Below are 22,721 nucleotides of genomic sequence, written 5' to 3' on the forward strand. Positions count from 1 at the left end.
GGGGCTTGAGACCCCATATGAACAAGAATGCCAAGCAACCAGAGCTTCCAGGAACTAAGCCACTACCCAAAGACTATACATGGACTGACCCTGGGCTCCAACCTCATAGGTAGCAATGAATAGCCTAGTAAGAGCACCAGTGGAAGGGAAAGCCCTTGGTCCTGCTAAGACTGAACTCCCAGTGAACGTGATTATTGGGGGGCGGGCGGTAATGGGGGGAGGATGGGGAGGGGAACACCTATATAGAAGGGGAGAAGGGAGGGTTCGGGGAATGTTGGCCTGGAAACCGGGAAAGGGACTAACATTTGAAATGTAAATAAGAAATACTCAAGTTAATAAAGATGAAAAGAAAAGTGTGTGTTACATATATAGAATTTCTCAAATAATCCAATTATTCAAAATATATCAAACAATGTATCTGTTTTCTTATGTTATTGGTGATTGTGAGGAAAGCTCTTTGCATAGCAAAGAAGAAACTGACCAAATATTCGATGGTTGTAGAATAATTATGTGTATTGTCATTATTTTTGCAAGCCTTAACATATACATTTTTTTTTTGCTCAGAAATAAATTCTGCTTCTTCAGAGAGAGTTTTTCTATACTTTGGAACAGAAAGGATAAATTCTTACATTGGAAATCACAATGGTAAACAGAGGAGCCATGAGTATACCACCTTGCAATTACTTTGAACATTAAGACTAAATTTCTGAAGAGTGATACTTTGGTTGATAAGGTTTTTCTTTCACTTGAAAGTTTTTCTCTGTAAAAGAACACCACCAGTTTTTAATGTTTCATAGATTTTTAATTTTAGGGACTCCAGGGTCTTAGACTAATCAAGATTTAGTGCTGACTGTGGAGGAAGGGAGTCACCTCTCATACATATCTCGTAGTTGAATGGTCTCATAGATACTTTTATCAAATGTGAGAAGTGGGTATGAAGGAGATTCATCAATATGTATGAAATTTTATTTTAAGTGATCTTTGACTTTTAAATGACTTGTATTCTCTTTGTTTCGTATAATGAGGTAAAATGAAGTCAATTCATTTGAATAAAATATGAGCAACCTATAGGCAGGATAAGGTAATGTGGCTATAGACCATTGTCAGAAGTGGTGGTTTATTATTAAATATTTTTATTTTTCCCTATGTGGAGAGGAAATATGGATGATATTTTATGTTTTCTACTCATATAATTGTATTCAGTAACATGGTAGACTGAGAGCTGTCTGTAATTCTCAGATATCCAACTGACTCTTACTCTATTCTCTTTGAATTGGGGACTCCTATTTGAAAAGCAAATGTAATATGCCTTAAAACAAGTCATTTGCATTTCTAGAGTATGGAAATTACAGCACAATTCTACCTTTGACAGAACTCTTGAGCAAAGGAGAGTTAGCAATGCCATTTTTACGACAACTTTAAAGTCCTTTCTGTACTTTTTATTAAATGGAAAAGAAGAGGCACCTTGAATAATAGAAAATATAATTGAAGATTGGAAAATGATTTCTGTAAAAAGGACATAGGCAAGGAAGCAAATAAATGCACATAAAATCACACATATTTTTCTAACTTTCAGCAAGGTAAGAGCTGATGGGCTTTGGTGTAAGTTTTCTGAATTTTTTAGAAATATAATTAATTCCTTTTATAAATCATATAAGGTTATTCATGAATTTGAGTATTGTAACATTTTGAGGACTTTAAATTAGGCCTTGCTTTGAAAGCAGGGCTACTCTAATACTTCGAGGGAAACATACAATATGAATCCGAAGCTTTATGTAGTATTAATAAAATAAAATATTCACCAAAGAAGTGAAGGGGTAAGTAGGGCATATCAGAACCCAGGAACAAATAGAGAAGATTCTCATTGACGGAGCTTCAATAATTTGAACAGAAACAATAATAAAAATGATATGTTATTTATTGATAAACAAATTTAAAACAAATAGCTACAAATCATTTAATTGAAGTTTGAATTAAATGTTAACTATCGAGAAATGCGTAGATTTTATGTGCAGAATTCCAATCAATTATGTATAAATTAAATGTCTTTTGAGGAAAGATAGGACACCAGCAACAGACCAACAAAGGCCATTCACCTGAGTCTAGTTCGGTGAGCTGGTGTGTTTATTGTGGGTAATGACAGGAATCCAGGTCATATAAAAGAACACAGATGCCTACAATGCAGCTGCATAACTGCAAAGCTCATGGCAGCATGGGTGGTTGCTCACAAAGCTGCATTTCCTGAGCTCCCTGCAGGACTCTCAGCCAGCTCCTTAGGTTGCAGTCTCCTCAGGTTGCAAGGTGATGTTCCTTAATCCTTATGTAAACTTGACTAGGGATCTTTGAATTTTGAGATATTTGCTCCCTGAATATTATGGGTTCTGTTTACTTAGGGAATCTTAATCTGTGCTCCTCCTGGAAAAAAAGGTTCAATTCTGGGAATATTGTTCCATACAATCAAAGAAATGGATAAATCTAGTTTCATTAGTTACTGCACTTGTTGCTATGACAAAATAGGTGATAAAATCAGCAGAAGGAAAAGTTTGTCTTGACTAAGGTTTTATTGCTAGTTGATTCTCTCTGCATGGGAAGGCATTATGGCAGAAGTTTTAAGCATCTAGCTGATCATGTTGCATATGCAGTTATGAAGAAAAGATCAATAAATATGCTCAATTCAATTTCTGCTTTATATCAGTGGAGGACCACAGGTTGTGGAATATTGGCATATTGCAACCATCATCCAGAATAGGGCACTCTCTATTAAAGCTCTTACTGGGTTTTTTCTCCTAAGTGATTCCAATTACAATCAAGATGGCAATGAACACTGGTATCACATTTATTCTCTAGGCCTATCTGTGTACATTATTACACAGAAAGACAACTTTAACCAGTAACACAATTTATGTCAGTGGTGATATTGATCGATTGTATGTGACTTCCAAATATGCTGATGAAAACGGAGCATACTTATCATTGTGAGTTATCTTCAGAAATGCCAAATAACTACCAGAAAATGTCCTAGAGGAATATTCCATGAATTATACTGATACTCCTCAATGTTCTCATTATCATCAAAATCAAGACAAACCTGAAAGTCTATTGTAGTCCAGGAAAAGCTATAGAACACTGGAGCTAATAAAACAAGGTTTTCCCTTCTATCCAAAATACTATGTTTTCTTTATGTGGAGGAATAATTCAATGAAGAACACAAAAGTATCAGCAAAGTATGAATACTTTCACTAGAGAAGTCAGAAGACCGAAGAACTCACATGAGTTTTTAAAAGTCACTACTCTCCAGGAAATACCCTGGTGAATATCCCCATGCCCAGGGCATACATGGGGAGCACTAATTGGAATTCCAGAGTTAAATAACCAAACAAAAAAGGGAGGACATAACATTGGGAGGGAGAAGTGTGGGATCATGGGTAAGCGGGAGAGGGGTGATATAAGCAAGGTATAGTGTTTACATGTATGTTATTTATAAGAAATTAATAAAATTGTTATTTTATTTCCCAAAAAAAACCCAAACTATAAAAATGAGTGGATAAAATAAACTTCAAGGAGATTTCTTAAATGCTAAGTGAAGGAGTATTAGAGAGTGTTAGGGAGAGGTGGAAAGAGCAATAAAGGGAGAAAAAGGAGTTTAAATTTCAAATGCACATTAATTTTAACACTTTAGACTGTCTTAAACTTTCTTCTTATGGCAAATATGAGACAATTGTCTTGTTTCCTTTGGAAAGACATTAAGAATTTATTTAAATTGATTATTTTCTAATCTAAAACATCTTGCTTGAAAACTCTCTTGTGCAGACATATGAATTGTTAAATAATATTTCTTCACACAAAAATATAGCAAATGTCTTCTTGTATGTGACAACTTTCCATTATCTTTGGGAGCTCCCCAAAGGCATAGTGACAGTTAGAAAAGCAAAATTCCATTTGACAGAACAGAATGTATGGAAGAACAAACATGTCTGAGTTTTGAATTTTTTAGACAATATAAAAAACAATCCTATAAAAAGGGGATAAAGCAGCCATTGCTACATTTTGATACTCTATGGTGCAAGGCACACACCATTCAACATGCATATTATGAGAACATACAGTACTTTTTAAAGATGTTCATCTCCTTCCTTTTATCTTATTCTCAAAAGTTTGTTTTGATGAAGTCTTAAAAGAGGAAAACCATAAGGATAGAAAGAAATATAAAACGTTTAAATGACTCATCTGTGTTTTTTCTCAGGAACAGAATTCTCTCAATGTTCACAGATTCTCAAGTCAATGTAAACTGTCTTGGGTGACAATATCACTGATATCTCTTTCCTAACTCATCTCACATCCAAACACCCCTGTTGACATATGACAGAAATAGCTTTTATCCTCAGGAATTTGTTATCTGATATATTAAGTCTTTCACTTTTCCCATGCCTCATTAAATATTACACCTTTTACACCCCTTAGATAATCCAGCAAAAGTATCAGACCTTATGTAATGTGCAGTCCTGAATACACACACACACACATACACACATACATACACACACACACACACACACACACACACACACTTTTAATTTTAATTGCTCCATGGAGGTGACAAGAAACTTTGTTTTAAATGAGTATGCCAAGTTTATAAAAACCCATGAGACACTAAAGCATTAAAATGTAATGTTCTCATTGTAATTTATATAATTTTTGCATTGACATCCAAAGTTACAAGAAAAACTTTACTAACAAATGATATTCCAAAAGATAGCCCCATATAAGTATTAAAATACGGTAGCACATGCCAATAAGTCTAACATCACTGAGGCGGAAGCGGGAAAGGCATGAAATCAAGTCCACGAGTAACCCATAAAACAAGAAGGGAAAAGACAGTATGTCATACAGGTGAGCAAACAGGCACGTGGAGTTCAATAACACTTAAGGAGAAGGCAGATAGTTGTATTAAATGGTACTTCCCAAGCAAAACACACTTTTAAAAATGAAAGAGATTAAGATTTTGATGCATAAGCAGATGGTAATACAATAACTTTTATTAGACCTTTTCTGTGAGAAATGCTGAAGAGAATTCCTCAGACTGAAAGAATAAAACGAGAGTCAGTAAGCTCACGGGTATGAATAACTTTACAAAGTAACTCAGTAAGGATAGGTGCTGATGTAAAAGTGATATGCCAATTACAACCGTTTTTAATATAAGGGCTAAACAAAATAACAAGTATTCAATATGCTAGAAAGATTATATAACTGGTTACCATATAAAATCCTAAAAGCTGATAGAGGCAGAGTGCAAAAGAGAGTTTTCTTATTGCGATTTTTCCTTTCTCATATTTGTGACATTGATTGAAAAAACATGGAAGAAGATATTCCCTATGAGTGGAGTATGAAATGATGCAAAACTAAGCATACAAGTATCCTATAAAATGTCTAGTAAAAACATGCCACAAGAAATACAGAAAGCCATCACGTAATGAAAGGGCAAGTTAACTATAGGGAATAAGAACTCTACATCTCATACTGAAGCACACACATTAGCACATAGTAGGTTTTAAAGAGGGCATGCATTGTCCTGTGATTCTAGTTGAAGGAGGAGGCCTTAGCAGCCCCCTTTCAAAATATGGAAATATAAATGAAATCAAGTAATAAATAGCAGGGCAGTGAATCCTTCACTTAATGATCATAGCAGAAATATTAAGTGCCTTCTAGGTAATAGATGTTGAGAGACATCTGTGTCACTAACACACAGAACACTCATTGGAGTAGATCATCTTACATGTCACAAAACAAATACCAGCATGTTAAAAGTGGAACTAATGCCTAGGCACTTTCCCAAAACCAAAGCAATAATACTACAAACCAATTAGAATAAAAATTGGGCACAACAAAATTCTGTTCAGGGCTGGTAATATACAACTTTGTAAGAGTTACTATTCAATTCTCATTGTTTTTCCTTGTCCTAAATAGTAAACGAAAAGAAAAATGTATAGATGAAAATTAAAGAATGTAGTCATGGATGTCAATTGATCAAGTAATACATCAGAGAGAAATTTTAAAAACCTCTTAGCGCAGAATGGAAACAATATGACAAAACTGATAGGATTTGCAGAGAGCAGTACTGAGAAGCAAGTTAGCCTACACAACACAAAATAAGAAATAACTCAAACAGAATGAAAATCTAACAGTTATTCCCAAGAAACTTGAAAGTGAGAACAAACAAACGCAACATTGGATAAAGGGAAGTAATAATGATTAGTGCAGATCCTATCAAGTGGACAAAAAAGCAGAACAATACAGAAGAGTACAGAACACAGAGATCGCTGCTTGAAACGATAAACCAAAAAAGGCAGACATTAACCGGACCTAAGACGCTCACAGAATAAGAGATGATTAATAAGACATTGCAGCAACATTACAGAAATATCAAAGGAGAATAAATAAACATATGACCAAATTAGATATCTTAGAAGGAATGGAAAACAAGAATGAGGTACATTTATCTCACAAGAAAAGAGCCCCAGTGCATCAGAAAACATGAACAGACCAATGGCAAGTAACGATTCTGAGGTAGGGACATGTGCCCCACCAAGGAAAAATCTAGGGCTTGATGGTTTCACATTCAACTAAGAAGCAATTACGAACCCTTAAGAATGAACAAATAAACAGAAAAATGAACTTAGGAACGTGTGAGATGAACTAATTCTTGTTAAATTGTTTCATGAGAGTAAAACAGACTAAAGGACGTATTTGGTTTGAACAGCATAGCATTGATATGGATAACCTTCATGAATCAGCAAATACACATAGCACCTGACATCTTGCAACACAGGTTAGCCTCAGACCACAAACTAATTTGCTACTGTTACTTATTTTTAATAAACTTTGTAAAATGGACTCTCTTACAAAAATATTCTCTTCTTCCTGTTCCTGAACTATTAGGTCTTTCATGAGACAATTTTATGAAAACCCAAAAGAATTTTCCTTTCTGAACTCACAACACGGCTCAGAACAGTTAATACTGGAATGACCATTGTTTCAGTGAAGATAGAGACAGGTAATGGCTGTACAAACTGTGTATTCTCAGCATATTGTATTAAATCATTTTCCAACTTCTCAAAGAAAAGCTCAGATCAGAATGGTATCATCATTATGAATCCCTCTATTAGTAGCAAACTAATGTATTTACCACATATTTAATCTGCTTACAAATCCATTTTCCAAAGGAGAATATATAGGAGCACCTGAGTTATAACAAACACAAAGAGGGTCATAGAATCTTTGAGATGTAGGCTCAATGTTGTGGGCTGATTCAGCTACTTGACAAGGTTGTGAACTCATTTGTACCATAAATTCTTTGTTATGAATGGGATGTCACAGTCAGATAATATCAGGTACTAGGGTGAAATCAGAAATGTTTCATAGGTGAATTCAGCAGGGTACATCATTATGAGTTTTAGAGTCTAGAGAAGGGGAGATTCCATTTCCTGCTGCTAAGGGGGAAATAAGCTAAAGTGTGTCTTATTATACTGACTTCATTGGTTTGTATTTATTCATCTTTTAGCCACAATTAATAACTATATGTGGGATGTTATATATGTATATGTGTGTATGTGTTTCTGTTCATATATAAAATATATCATATATACTTATAAAGAGAAATATACCTCTATAATATATACTTAAATATTTTAAATTTCTTTAAAAAACTATAAATAATTTAAAACATTTCAGTGTTAACTCATTATTATTTACAGTGAAATAAGCATTTTCATAAGTACATGTTTAACAATAGAAAAATGAAAATCTCTGAATTATAATGATGTTACTCTATCATATTTAAATTAGAAAAGTCTCTGTACTATTGGGATGATAATTCCCACATTAAGAGAACCATTGGATTCCCTTAACTGCAGTAATACAAAAGTGGGCCAGCATGCATAAAGATACAAAAATTTCCTACTGTTGTATTTTAGTACAATAAGTATCTGCTAATATATTACTGGATCACATTAATGATCTGTAATTGTTTCATTTCCAGCATAGTATATTTCATATTTAATGTATTTATACTGAATCCATGTTCCTCTTTTTATGTTTTCTGTCTTATGCTATTCATTGTGTAATTAATTAAGGAAACTTGTTTCTGCTATGCCAACAAAATATCATATGTGAAGTTCATCTACAAAGTAGACCAGGATTATAACTGGAAATCATTACACAAATTGAAATAATTCAGGTGGATGCAGAAAAATGCTTTTCCTTATAGATTGAGCATAAGTACTAATTCACAGTCATGAGTAAAATATTGGTTACCAAAGGTTGTGGAGAGATGTGAAAAGTATCATTGACAGTCGCCAAGTCACCACTTAGAAAAGAGAAGAACAGGGTTGGGGATTTAGCTCAGTGGTAGAGCGCTTGCCTAGCAAGTGCAAGGTCCTGGGTTCGGTCCCCAGCTCCGAAAAAAAGAAAAGAAAAAAAAAAAGAAAAGAGAAGAACATTCATGGGCATCATTTACAGCATACTGTGTACAAAAGACTGTTTCATGTATTGTAAAACTCTAAAAACATACTTTGAAATGTATTGTTTGAACTGGTAAACATATTTAACTGGGCTTAAGTACAACAATGAACACAGTCCCCCAACTATTACATGTGCAAATTTAGTATTTTTATGCATCAATCACAATTATATATGAATTAAGCATCTTAAATGTTTACCTGTTTAGCCTTAGACTGGAGTTGAGCTTTTTTTACTGTAACTCAGAACTTTCCTCACAGTTTTGGTTGTTCTTTAGGAATCTATTGTAGACATTAACACTTAGTAAATGATGTTAATATATTATACATTATTAATAAATCATATGTTGTTTTTTTTTGTGTGCGTGGTGCCGATCCCTAAAATCAGTACTTCAAGATCAACATCATTCCTCTTTTTTGAAATTAGGTTTTAAACATTTATATTTCCTAAATGATTCTGGTAGAAAGAGGAGAGTTGTGTGGAACAGATCTGACGGTTGTGACTCCTTGGCCCCTCCTTTTGTGCCTCATTTAGATATCCCCCTGTTGCAATTCTTTTCTGCTCTTCCTTGAGTCTCTCAGACTATCCATTTTCATTTTCCTGTTGCTTTTTTAAAAAGAAGCATTATAAAAAATGGGGTTTGAAAAAAGTTTTCTTAACTTTTGTTTATTTTAAATATCCCTTCTGCATGGCCAACATATTAGTAAATACTGGTTATTCATGTGTCCTAGTTTTCTTCATAAGAATGTGACTATGTTTAGGAGAAGTAAATGTGGCTGAACCCAAGTCTCCTCACCAGAGTTGGAGTTACAGGAGCCACAGTATGAATGGAGAGATCTGACTCCCATTGTTGTTCTGTGACATCTAAACATGTACTTTGTCATGTATATGAATTCTCTCTCTCTCTCTCTCTCTCTCTCTCTCTCTCTCTCTCTCCCTCCCTCTCTCTCTCTCTCTCTCTTTCTCTTTCACACACACACACATACACACACACACACACACACACAGAGACACTCCACATGCACACAGACACACACGATAATGCAGTATAATTTAATTCAAGATTGCCTGTAATCTTAATTAATAACACTAACACAAATCTACAAAACTCATTACTCAACTCTGATTTCCATTTCTACAAGTACCTGTATTATAGAACCTGATTACCAATGTTAAAAATTATGAGGGCTTTGGAATTGTAAACTAGTGTGCTGAGCTGGCAAGGTAATTTTTCCTTTCCCTCTGAGCCTTATGAGGAACAGAATATTACTAGAGAACAAACAGAAGGAGCTTCATTAGTTTAACAAATCCTGGAATGAGTAAAGAAAGCCAAGTGTACCTCTTACAGATTGTATTTCAGAATAAGTATCTTCACATATATGCTGTATTTCATAATAGATAAAATCTTCAATGCCTTCACTATTTTATTCATTTTTCTGAATAAAAATGATTTAAAGAACAGTGTTAAAAATGAAATGAACACGATAAGCATTTGATGATGCCTATGAGTAGACTTGATCTTCCCTTGTCTAAATGTTAACAGCTCATCACAAAGAATATAGTTAAATAGTCACCGATTAGAATTTTGATTAACCTCAGTAAGCATTTCTAAGACTGATATTTAATTCCAACTGCCTATTTCTTTAAATTTAAGACATGAGAAGATATAGATATAACTCCTTAAAATATGAAAAATTATATATTGTAAAGGAGCATTAACCTATTCAGTTGTTTGGACAACTGTTCCTATTTTTCCTTCTTCTGAACTCATTAATAGCTTAAACAGCTTAAATATCATTGTGTATATGAAAAGAAGTTGGTGAGACTATTCTGTTTTGGTTGAAATTCAATATTAATGAGAAGATAAGTAAATATTAGTTATGATCAACTAAAGATAAAGTATATAATCTCTTACGTAGTGAGTTTTAATTTTTCTATTGCTTATGAAATGTATAGTTGTAAAACTTGCAGAAAAAATCTACCTCTCAATTTTTTGAAGACAGACAATTACTTGGGTAAATGTTAAGTAAATACAGTTGAGATGATGATCTAAAATATGAGTAAAAATTACAAATCATGTCTTACTTAAATATATTATCAAAGTCTACTCTATATGCATAAACATGTATCATACAGTTAGACTCACAAAATTAAATACATATTATCTTTTAAAAAAGAATAGGGTTTTATTTTTTGATTTATGTAGCTCCGTGGTGGAGAACAACAGATGAGATAAAAATTCAGAAGATGATTTTACAGGCTGTGTTAAGCCTGGTAATGTGTAGGCTCAAAACTAAATTTGGTTTTTGCTGCTCTCTTATCTTCTGAATTGTCTACCCTTCTGTCCAGCTCTCAACACGATTCTGTATCTTTTAACGTTTTAGATAGAACCAAGCTCCCATTTGCAGGAGGTGTGTGCTCATAGCCATGAATTTTAAAAAAAAGGTTCAACTAACTAATTTCATGCAAAAATCAGCTCATACTTCTTAGTTGATTCACACTTTTCTCAGAAGCAAGCATTGTTTTGTTAGTACAACTGTTATATTGATTACAAAAATGTATGCTTATGCGATGCTATAAATATCTAATATTTTTTAGAAATTACCTGAAGATTGAGTTCTGAAAAAGCCACATCTACATACTTAGTAGGGATTTCCAAGGACAGTCCACTGTCCTGGGTAGTTGTATGTTCTACCTTTCTTCTTTCTCAAAAATGTATTTCATGATAACTTATTTCTGCTTTTTGAATTGGAGAGAAAACCTTCTCTGTCTTAGAATAATCATACAAAAGAAACCAACCTATTGATCTCTGAATTTTTTCTTAGGTATTTCAAGCTTTTTCTCTAATAGCCACTTATCAGTGAGTGCATATCATGTGTGTTGTTTTGTGACTGGGTTCCCTCACTCAGGATGATATTTTGTAGTTCTAGTCATTTGCTTATGAATTTCATGTAGTCATTGTTTTTAATAGCAGAGTAGTACTCCATTGTATAAATGTACTACATTCCTCTATCCATTCCTCTGTTGAAGGACATCTGGGTTGTTTCTAGCTTTGGGATATTATAAATAACTCAGCAGTGAAGAAAATGGAGCATGTGTCCTTGTTTTATATTGGAGCACCTTTTGGGTATACACCCAGGAGCAGTATAGCTGGGTCCCCAATTTTCTGAGGAACCACTAGATTGATTTCCAGAGTGCCAGCATGCAATCCCACCAAAATAGAGGAGTGTTCCTCTTTCTCCACATCCTCGCCAGCATCTACTGTTATCTGAATTTTTGATCTTATCCATTCTGACTGGTGCGAGATGGTACCTCAGGGTTCTTTGGATTTGCATTTGCCTGATGACTAAAGATGTTAAACATTTCTTTATGTGCATCCCAGCCATTCACTATTTCTCAATTGAGAATTTCTTGTTTAACTCTGTACCCCATTTTTAATAGGATTATTTGATTCTCTGAAGTCTAACTTCTTGAGTTCTTTGTATATATTAGGTATTAACCTTCTATTGGATGTGAAGTTAATGAAGATTTTTTCCCAATATGTAGGAGGCTGATTAGTCTTATTCACTATGGCATTTGCCTTACAGAAGCTTTGCAATTTTATGAGGTCTCATTTTTTTGATGTTTGATCTTAGAGCATAAGCCATTGGTGTTCTGTTCAGGAAATTTGCCCTGTGTTGATATGTTCAAAGGTCTTCCCCATTTTCTCTTCTATTAGTTTGAGCATATGTGGTTTTATGTGGAGGTCTTTGATGCACTTGGACTTGACCTTTGTACAAGGAGATAAGAATGTGTTAATTTGTGTTTTTCTACATGCTGACCTCCTCTTGAACCAGCACCATTTGTTAAAATGCCATCTTTTTTCTCACTGATGGTTTTAGATCCTTTGTCAAAGATCAAGTGATCATAGGTGTGTGGGTTCATTTCTGGGTCTTCAATTCTATTCCACTGATCTATCTGCCTGTCTCTGTATGAATACCATACAGTTTTTATCATTATTGCTCTGTAATACTGCTTGAGTTCAGGGATAGTGATTCCTTCAGAAATTCTTTTATTGCTGAGAATAGTTTTCACTATCCTGGGTTTCTGCTTTTCCCAAAGTGCAAAATTTGGATGCTTCATTCCTTTTTAGAAGGGAGAAGAAAATGCTCATTGGAAATACAGGGACAAAGAAAAATACAGGGCCTGAAGAAACAGTCATCAAGAGACTGCCCCACCTGGCATCCATCCAATATCCAGCCACCAAACCCAGTCATTATTGCTGATGCCAAGAAGTACTTGTTGAAAGGAGCCAGATATAGGTGTCTCCTGAGAGTCTGTGCCAGAGCCCTACTGATTCAGCTGAGGATGGTTGCAGCTAACTATTGGACTGAACAAGGGGACCACAATGGAGAAGTTAGAGAAAAGACTGAAGGAGCTAAAGAGGTTTGCAATCTCATAGGAAGAACAATATCAACCAACAAGACCCAACAGCGCTCCCAGGGACTAAACTACCAACCAATGAGTACACATGGAGAGACCCATGACTCCAGCCACATATGTAGCAGAGGATGTCATTGTCTAGCATCAATAGGAAGAAAAGTCATTGGTCCTATTAAGGCTTGTTTCCCCAATATAGGAGAATGCCAGGATGTTGAGGAGGGAGTGGGTGGGAATGGGAGCATCCTTATAGAAGTAGGAAAAGAGGGAGAGGATATGAGCGGGGGGGAAGAGGGTAACATTTGAAAAGTTAATACAAAAAATATCCAAGAAAAATAAAATTGAAAAAATGTCCAACTAACCAACCAAGCAAAAAACAAAACAAAACAAAACAAAAAAAAACAAAAAACAAAAAAACAAAAAAACAAAACAAACAAACAAAAAAACCCAGAAGAATATAATACTTTGTGAGCACTTACAATGGATTTCTTCCTTTGTCAAGAATCCAAGTACCTTAGTTTAAAAACATGCTTGATTTAAGTCAGTGATAAAATGATATAAAAATAAAACTAAAAGAGCTCTGATATAGACAGGTAAGTAGGCAGTTAAGTTAAACTTCAGAGTCACTGAGTATCCATATGCTAGAGTACCAGTCCTAATCTCAATGCCAATCCACATGGGGAGGCCCAGTTAATTTAAAAACTAAAGAGCAATAATTAACTTCTCCAGCCTTGGCTAGTTTTCTTTACAATAAATTATTGAACATTTAGGATAAAATTATTTAGAAGTAGTTATCAAGGGGATATGATCTTGGAAATTCATTTTGGCTCCAATTAAAGGTGACAGAAACACAGTGATATTTATGGAGTCTGACAATAAGATTTTAGAAGAAAATTTTCAACTTGTCTTAAGTCAGGTTTCAGTTCGTTTTTGTTTCCTATGGTTCTAAATACCAACCCTAGGGATTCAAGCATGCTAGCCCAGTATTGTACTTCTAGCCAAAAATCTATAGGTGAGAAATATCTTTTTAACACAAGAAAAATATAGTTGACTTAGAGCCACATTCTCACATCCCCCATGGCTCGCCATCTGTACATCCCTTTTTCAATGAAAGCACATACAGTCCTGTATCTTTGATGAGCCTTCCTCCAAGCAAAACTTGTGGCTAATTTCCCCTTGTTTCTTTTCAGGCACAATATCTCTTCATAGATATATTTTCCCATGTTTGGTTAAATGTAGTGATTTTACAAATTACCTATCAAACTAATCACATATAAATGTATATATTCAGTGTTACTATTTAATTTTAATATTCAATGTATTCAATGTCTCTCTATTAATATGTATATACACATATATGGAATATATTCAATATTGGAATCTCCATGCTTGTGTTGTGGAAATGAAATCTAAAATAAATGACTGCTTTTACTTCTAGATCAATAGGCTTAGGTCATCTGATCACTCCTTTCTCTTTTAATATCTCTGTAACATTATATGGATAGGGAGACTTTAATGGATGGTAAACGAGAATGTCGGTCACGGGAAAATCATAGTCATTTGAACACTGTATTCTAAAGTCGTGTACTTCACTGCACATACACTTCACATGCCAATCATTAAAATTTTTATTGACATCTTAATTTTATTCATAACAAAATCTCTTTGTAATTTGGAGTAGATAATTTGATAAGTTGAAGTCTCATGAGTCGATAAGTTATAATAGGATTAGCCTTAAATAAAGTGACTTTTCCTAACAAGCAAATAGGATTCTGATCTGAATAATATTTCAATTTTATTTCTGGTTTGGGGTAATGTGTTTAAGCCAGTGTCTTACCACAACCCACAACCTACCCCCACCACCCAAATGACAATGTGCAATGATTAATCTTGGTTGGCTAATCAGTGAAGATTTAACAATACCAGAGATACTAATTTCTGGGCATATCTATAAAACATTTTCTAGATTAGGTTGAAAAGATGGGAAGAACAACCCTGATCACAGGTGGCACCATCCCATTGCTGGGAGTCCTAGAATGAATTAAAAATAGAAAGTAAATTGAACATTAGAATCTATCTCTGCTTCCTCACAGTAGAGACGGTGTGGATAACTACCTTAAGATTTGCCAGCATAACTCTCAGCTAGGATGGATTTTATTATAGGACTATGAGACAAAAGAAACCAAAATTCCATTAAATTGCTTTTTTGAGTTAAAAAATATGTCACATTCAGGTTTAATCAATAAGAAAGTTAGCCAAAATATTATTTCAACCTTTATGAAATGTTGAGAGAAACAGAAAGAGTAACTTACCCCAACCATAAAGCAAATGACTACAGTAATGTCATCCTGTCCTAACTTTATTTTGTTCCTGCCTAGTCACTGGTCTGACTTCTACCCCTAACAGTACCATTTGCATAGGCAACACTTCTAAAACAATCCCTAACCTTGACCATGGTTCAAATAGGCTATGTACTGTCTAGAAAATACTGCAAATCTTCACAAGAATAACAGATGTTATTATTCCACCCCAAATCCTTCTCTAATACAACCTGCATCTCCATTTTCAAGTACTGATGTAATTGTGGATTTCTAATTAAAGCACTGTACTCCTGAGCTTGGGCACAAAGAGCCTTTGTGGAGGCGTGTCTCTCTCTCAGTATTAATAAAACGACTCAAAATTAATTAGCTTAATCAACATGGTTGTCAATAAGTATCTCACATGGATCATTTTAGCAATTAACTTTGGGCTTAGAGAAGCAATTGAGGTCATAATTACTAGAAGTGAGAAGAGTAGCTTTCATGAGCAGGGTCTTCTGGCAGCAGCTGTGCCCTTTGAGAAACAGTCAAGATGGTAAAAACTAAGGAGAAGAGACAACTGTGTGCTTACACATGACCTGCTGTCCTATCTTCTGTTCATGCCTGTCATTTGCTAAATACATTGGGGGAAAAGATATTCTTCTGCTGTAGTATGAACACAAGGTTCTATTATATTACACAGCAAAGCCGAGGGAGCTAGAAGTTAACAAAATAACCAGCATGCTGTGAATACATTTTTCATTACCTTCCTTCATTTTTTTTGTCCTTACTCTCTTTCTTTCTCTCTTCTACCCTTCCTGCTTTCCTTCCATGTTTTCTGTTTTACTCTTCTTCTCTTCCTACTTCTCTCCCCAACCCTTTGATAATTTGTCTACTAATTCATGTAATGATATTCTTATATGATTTTCCAATGATATTCAAGTAAGTATAATCATAGTTTATATGTAGAAAATAAACAATCAAAAAAATCAGCTGAGGATTCCCCAGTCCAAAGTAGGATATGTGTTTCCATGGTGAAGCCTCTTTCAAGTGATTTTGGAAGTCAGGATAGGTAAATTTGTCCTATTAAAATCATAGCACATGAGACTTGTCTATTCAATTGATCTTTCACAGTAAGTCTAAGAATGACAAATATAACCAGAAACTCCTACAATGAAATGCATTCCATCAAAAGCTGATTGACTGACTAGAACTTCAGTGATATGGATAAGCTCAAGAGCCTACGTACAATTTATCTTGGATTGTGCTGATCTACCTAATGAGAAATTCTTTGAAACCTCAGTGTGAATCCTATTATCCTGTCCCTAACAGTGAATCTAAATCTAACTTTCTGACAAAGGGAAAATCATTTTTAAAAGTACTGTCTTAACAAACCCTAGTCCCTCCAATCTCAAGGCTAAGAACGCTTTCGGATAGCACCTGATGTTGTGGCAGTTTCTTCAGTGTGCTGGAATGGCCTGCTCAGTGTTCCCACAAAGCTATTTTAAACATAGCTTGATTTATTACTTTTTGTTGTTATTGTCATTCTGTTACCAAACTTTGGAAAACTGCTTGGACACTAGAACACGAAATTCTCAGTGACTAAATTCTATGGGCCCAGGTCACAGTCACGCATTTTTGTCTGCAGAATAATCTACCTTTTATTCCTTTTCATAAATTATGCCTTATTATAGTCACAAAGGAAATAAACACAGTCAAGATTCCAAAATTTGTTTGTCAATGTTTGTTACCCTTTCATTGTTTGAATGGTCTCTTGAAGCTAATATTTCAGATTTACCCTGGGTATCACAAGAAAAGGATGATTATGACATTCACACCTAGAGTTGTCCTACTTTTCTGTGAGAACAAGCTTTTGTTAAAGGGTTTCTGGTGCTGCTTTTCCACTTACAATGCTTAGATTTCCCCAAAGTTTGGAGTATCTATCCTCAACTTAATTTCTTATTCCCTCTGGGATCTATTAACTACTTTAAAACGAAGCCTATCACTGAAATAAACACATAATAATTTAATCACAATAATTTATACCTTTTGTAAATTTTAAATATTTATGCAAAGCTCCTGGGTAGAAGGCAAACACTAGTGGAAACCTTTAAAATAGTATCTAATTTAAAGATTATATTAAACTTATTATAACATCTATAATAAGGGTCAGCATATTTGGGTTGAACTGTTTTGGAAATTTGGTGAAAATATGGTGATCCTATAAACCACTGAGTAAAAGGGATGATGGTTCATTTTCAGGAATACTTATTGGAGAAGGGAGTGTATAAAACCACAGAAGCAGAAATGTGAATTATGGTTTCATGTATCAGGACAGATCTCAGTGATAAAGTAGGAAACATATATTAATAAAAATAAGACATACAGTTTTATTGACAAAAACTTGAAAATTCTAAATGCCATGATCCCAACTTCATCTTTTACTGGTCAGGAAGTAGCCAGGCATTAAGATGTTCTAAGGGCATCATAGTTAAGATGTAGATTATAATAGAGTAATCATACTCTGAGATGCTGGTACAAATACATCCATCACTCACAAAACCAAAGTATATTAAATTTGATATACCAGTTGATATAATCCATTTTCTCTCTACAAGTAAGATGGAAATAATTATAATGCTTTATTTAAACTTGAATTAGAAACAAATATGTAAAATCTTAGGAATATTTGTTTTTCTCTTTACTTACTTCCTTTCCTTCATGTAATCCAGAATAAGACCTGAAAAGATAACAATTGTGATATTGCCACATATAATTTTGTAGCACTTTGCAGTTGTGTAAATATGTAGAAATGCACCTTGGAGAATATTTGCAAGACAAAAACATGCAATTTTACATATTGTGATGGCTTTTCTTGTTTCTTAACTATATGTGGAATATAAGAAAATTCTGGGTCATTGGGAAGAAGTATGAGAAATTGTTAGGTAATAATAACATTAGAGATAGGAAGAACCTTCTTCCATCCAGATTATAAAGGGTTGGAGGAAACATGCTAAATAAGGGATATCACCCCATGACTGCCTGTGCAATGGGTAAAACGAAAGCTGTGATCACAACTTTCTGTTTCTCAGGTAAGTTCATTTCTTCACTTATCTTCACGGATTCAGAATCCCAGTGGGTACTGAAAACCAACCGAGACACCTAGCCATGCAAACAATAGAAACACTGGATTCTTGGACTTTCCATAACTAGATAGTCATTTTGTACTAGCTGGATTATAGTCTGCCTGTAGGCTACTCTAATTAATCCATAGATATAATTAGTTGCTTTATTTATTTACAGCTCAAATATTTCCCCACTCCCAGACCTCCTCCTCTCAGAGTTCTTCACTCCATCTCTCATCCCCTTTGGTTCTGAAGGGTGCCCCCACCAGGCATCCCCCTTCCCTGCGGCATCAAGTCTGTACAGGATTAGATTCATCCTTATCCACAAAGGCAGTCCTCTGCTTCATATATGCCACAGGACTCAGAGCAAACCATGTATTCTTTTTGATTTGTGGTTTAGTCTCTGGGTGCTCCCAGAGGTCCAGGTTAGTTGATACTTTTGGTCTTCCTATGGGGTTCCCAGTCCCTTAAATTCCTTCAACCCTTCCCCCTTATTCTTCCATAAGATTTTCTGACTTTAATTCAATGGTTGGCTGTAAGTATCTGATTCAGTTTCTGTCAAGTGCTGGTAGAGTCTCTCAGAGGACAGCCATGCTAGGCTCCTGTCTTCAAGCAGAACATAGTTTCAGCAATAATGTCAGGGTTTGGTATCTGCCAGTGGGATGGCTTACAAGTTGGGCCAGTCACAAGTTGGGCCTTTCCTTCAGTCTTTGCTCCATTATTGTGTTTGTATTTCTTGTAGCTGGCCATAATTCAGGGTCAAAAATTTTAAAGGTGGGTTAGTGATCTCATCCCTCCACTGGTGGCACTGTCTATCTACTGTATGTAGTCTCTTTAGGTTCCATATCCCCATTTCTGAATATTTCAGTTAAGGTCACCATCATTTAGTCATGGAGCCACTCACCTCCCAGGTCTCTGGGACTTTCTTTTCTTTTTTCTTTTTTTTTCCAGAGCTGGGGCCTTGCAGGGCCTTGCAGTTGCTAGGCAAGTGCTCTACCACTGAGCTAAATCCCCAACCCTTCTGGGACTTTCTATAGGCATCACCAAACCCTAATTCCCAGCCCCCAATTCCCAACCCTGGCAGCTACTTATTTCCATTTTCTCTGGGATTCTCACCTGTCTCCCTGTATATGTGATATTGTCCCTTTCCCCCTCCCCTCTGCCATCCAGTTTCCTCCCCCTCTCTGTCTCTGGTGATTATTTTGTTTCCACTTCTAAGTAGGTTTTGAAGCATCCTCACTTGGGCCTTCCTTCTTGTTAAATATCTTAATGTCTATAGGTTGTATCATGGGTATTTTAAACATTTTGGCTAATATCAACTTATCAGAGAGTATATACCATATATATAATTTGGGTTTGAGTTACCTCTTTCAGAATGATATTTTCTGCTTCCATTCACTTTCCTGAAAAATTCATTATGCCCTCATTTTTAAAAGCTGAATTACTATTACAATTGTGTAAAGGAACACCACTTTCTTAATCTATTCTTCTGTTGAGGGAACACCTGGGTTCCTTTAGTTTCTGGCTATTACAAATAAGGCAGCTATGAATACAATACTAAATGCCATATGAAAAAGCAAAAAACCAAAACAGGAGAGGCAAAACATCCTCAATAATAAAAGAACTTCTGGGGAAACCACAATCCCTGACCTCAAGCTGAACTACAGAGCAATAGTGATTAAAAATCACATCGTATTGATACAAAGATAGATACATCAATCAACAGAATAGAATTGAAGGCCTAGAAATAAACCCACATACTCGTGGATACTTGATCTTTGACAAAGTAACCAAATTATACAGTGAAAAAGAAAAAGAAAGTATCTTCAATAAATGGTGCTGACAGTTTGCACTTAAAAGAATGCAAATTGATCCAGTTTTATCACCTTGCACAAAGCTCAAGTCCAAGTAGATGAAGGACTTCAATATACAACCAGATACACTGGTTTATAAAAGAGAAAAATGTGGAATAATCCTGAACACTTTGGCACAGGGGGAAAGTGGCAACCTACAGTTTGGAAAATGATCTTTATTAATCCTACATGTAGTAGAGGGCTAATATCCAAAATATAAAGGACTCAAGAAGTTAGACACTAAAATCACAAATATCCCAATTTTAAAATGAGGTAAATGAGTTAAAAAGAGATTTCTCAATAGAGGATTCTCGAATGGCCAATAAGCACGTTAGGAACTGTTCAACACTCTTAGATATCTGGGAACTGTATAGTAAAATGACCCTGTGATTCCACCTACCCCAATCAGAATATCTAAAATAAAATCTTGAGTGACATCAGATACTGGGGCGAATGGGGAGAAAGAAGAATACTCTTCCATTGCTGGTGAGATTGCAAACTGGTACAACCAGTAAATTAATCTGGTGTTTCCTCAGAAAATTTTAAATAGTTCTACCTGAAGATCCAGTTATATTGCTCCTGGGCATATACCCAGAAAAAGCTCCACCCTATTACAAGGACATGTACTCCAGTATGTTCATAGCAGCCTTATTTGTAAATAATTCTTAAATACATATTCATTTTATTGTTCTGTTCGTCTAGAGAACCCTGACTAATACACATTGCTGGGAGGCCGCCTGAGCAATTGTTCTCTGTGGAAGGTAGCTGAGGGGGGAAGTGTGTTGGCACTTGATGTGGAGGGAGGCAGCAGGAGGGGGTTGCAAAACTTCATTTTGCAAAAGTACAAGTTGCTTAGTATTAATAATATTTAGTCGCCTTGATTCTTTGTTGTTCTGAGGCCAGAAGCCTATGACTTCAGGCAAATTAATACATGTTGCTCAACAGTTGGGGATTAACTAAAGGATTAATTGCTAAGTCTCCTTTTTCTCTTGCCCAGAAGACTTACCTTTTGCTGACCAGACAAGAGGCAGACTTGTCTTGGCAGACCTTTTATTGAGCAAGGAAAATAAAGTCACTTTCAAAGGAATTAAAAGCATTTACACGGGCCATTGGCACAGAAACACACATATTCACAAACACAGTCATAAACAAATATTTTGGTCAGGTCCAACCATCTCAACAACTAACATAATTATACACACACACACATGTGTGCGCACACACACACACACACACACACACACACACACACACACACACACACACACCCACACACACACACGATGGATGGAGCAAAAGCCCAAGCACCAGCTTAGAAAAATCTCACTCATCACTCATTCTGAATCACAAATAAGATCCAAGTTTTATCTCATAGCGAAAGAAAAAGTGTCTGCCATTTTATTGCTAAATGAATAAAACCCATCTGTACCTTCTTGTCAGTAAGAAAAACCCTTGCTGTTAAGAAAATAACGTATCCTATGGTAAGAAGAAGCCTACCTGCTACTTTCTCTGCTCTGCTGCACTCTGCTTCTCTTCTGTTTTCTATTCTCTTTTCTTTTGTTGACATAGTACCAAGTTTTTGTACACTTTTTTCAGGATTCAAGATCACATGATATTCTAAGCTTCTTCTTTTCAGAAGTTCTCAGCATGTTCAAGCATAAATTTAAACCATAAATTGAATAAGATATATTTACATGTGTTTCTATTAAGATTAGTTATCTACCTAAATATTATGTGCCACTAGCACCACAGGTTCATTAAAAGTTCAACATTTACATCTAAGTTAGCATGATATGCTAAGGGGCAAGTCAAATGACTAAAGTCTCATTAGTACTGAAGCTTTCTATAATAAATTCAGTCAATATCTCATCTTCTCTCATTGTACCTACAATAAAATGTTCATTCCTTTTTTTTAAATAAACTTCAGTCATTAAATAATGGTTTCACAGCCTAAAGGGATATTGTACTTGATGGTAAAACTGTATCATGCCTGTTTTCTATCCTAGTTCGAATAACCAGTGACACAATGAACACAGCCCCATTATAGTCTTTCTCATGGAGGGTTCCAAAATTTCTTAATGCTTTAGAATCACTATTATTACTTAAGAATTATCTGTTTGTCTATATAGCATTGTCATTATATAGTACATATTTGTTGATCTGCAGGAAATCTTCCCAGTAGGGTAGGCTAATGCCCAGGGGTTACTATATAAATTAATAATGACAGAAAAATCACATCAAATACAAGAATTAATCATGAGACACAGTCTTTCAAGGTCTTGCCTCCCAGAGAACTCAGTCATTGTAGTCAATCGAAAAATGGTGGACCATCTCAGGAAAGTCACCTACTAGCCTTCAGCCTGTCCTAGATGCTTTCTCACAAAACACCAATTATAGATAAATGACATATAGATTTAAAGATCTTTAAATTATTTACATATAGCTAAGCACAATTATTAGTTTAAAGTAAGAATGACAGTTCTGAGATCATCTTTAACTGAATAGATCTAGTG

At 35.1% G+C, this 22,721-nt stretch overlaps 1 protein-coding gene across 1 annotated transcript in view; it reads left to right on the forward strand.

The window, feature by feature from the left end:
- LOC147994917 (uncharacterized) overlaps positions 1 to 13,304 on the forward strand; it is a 37,290-nt gene extending 23,986 nt beyond the window's left edge. Inside the window, exon 4 of the mRNA XM_087659874.1 lies at positions 12,647 to 13,304. Within this exon, the coding sequence (XP_087516000.1) occupies positions 12,647 to 13,239 (593 nt within the window). The 3' untranslated portion in view covers positions 13,240 to 13,304. The remainder of the gene's footprint in view (positions 1 to 12,646) is intronic.
- Positions 13,305 to 22,721: the final 9,417 nt, after the last annotated feature.

The sequence above is a fragment of the Rattus norvegicus genome, chromosome 4 (assembly GCF_021556685.1).
Source record: "Rattus norvegicus strain SHRSP/BbbUtx chromosome 4, alternate assembly SHRSP_T2T, whole genome shotgun sequence".
NCBI classification, from domain to species: domain Eukaryota; kingdom Metazoa; phylum Chordata; class Mammalia; order Rodentia; family Muridae; genus Rattus; species Rattus norvegicus.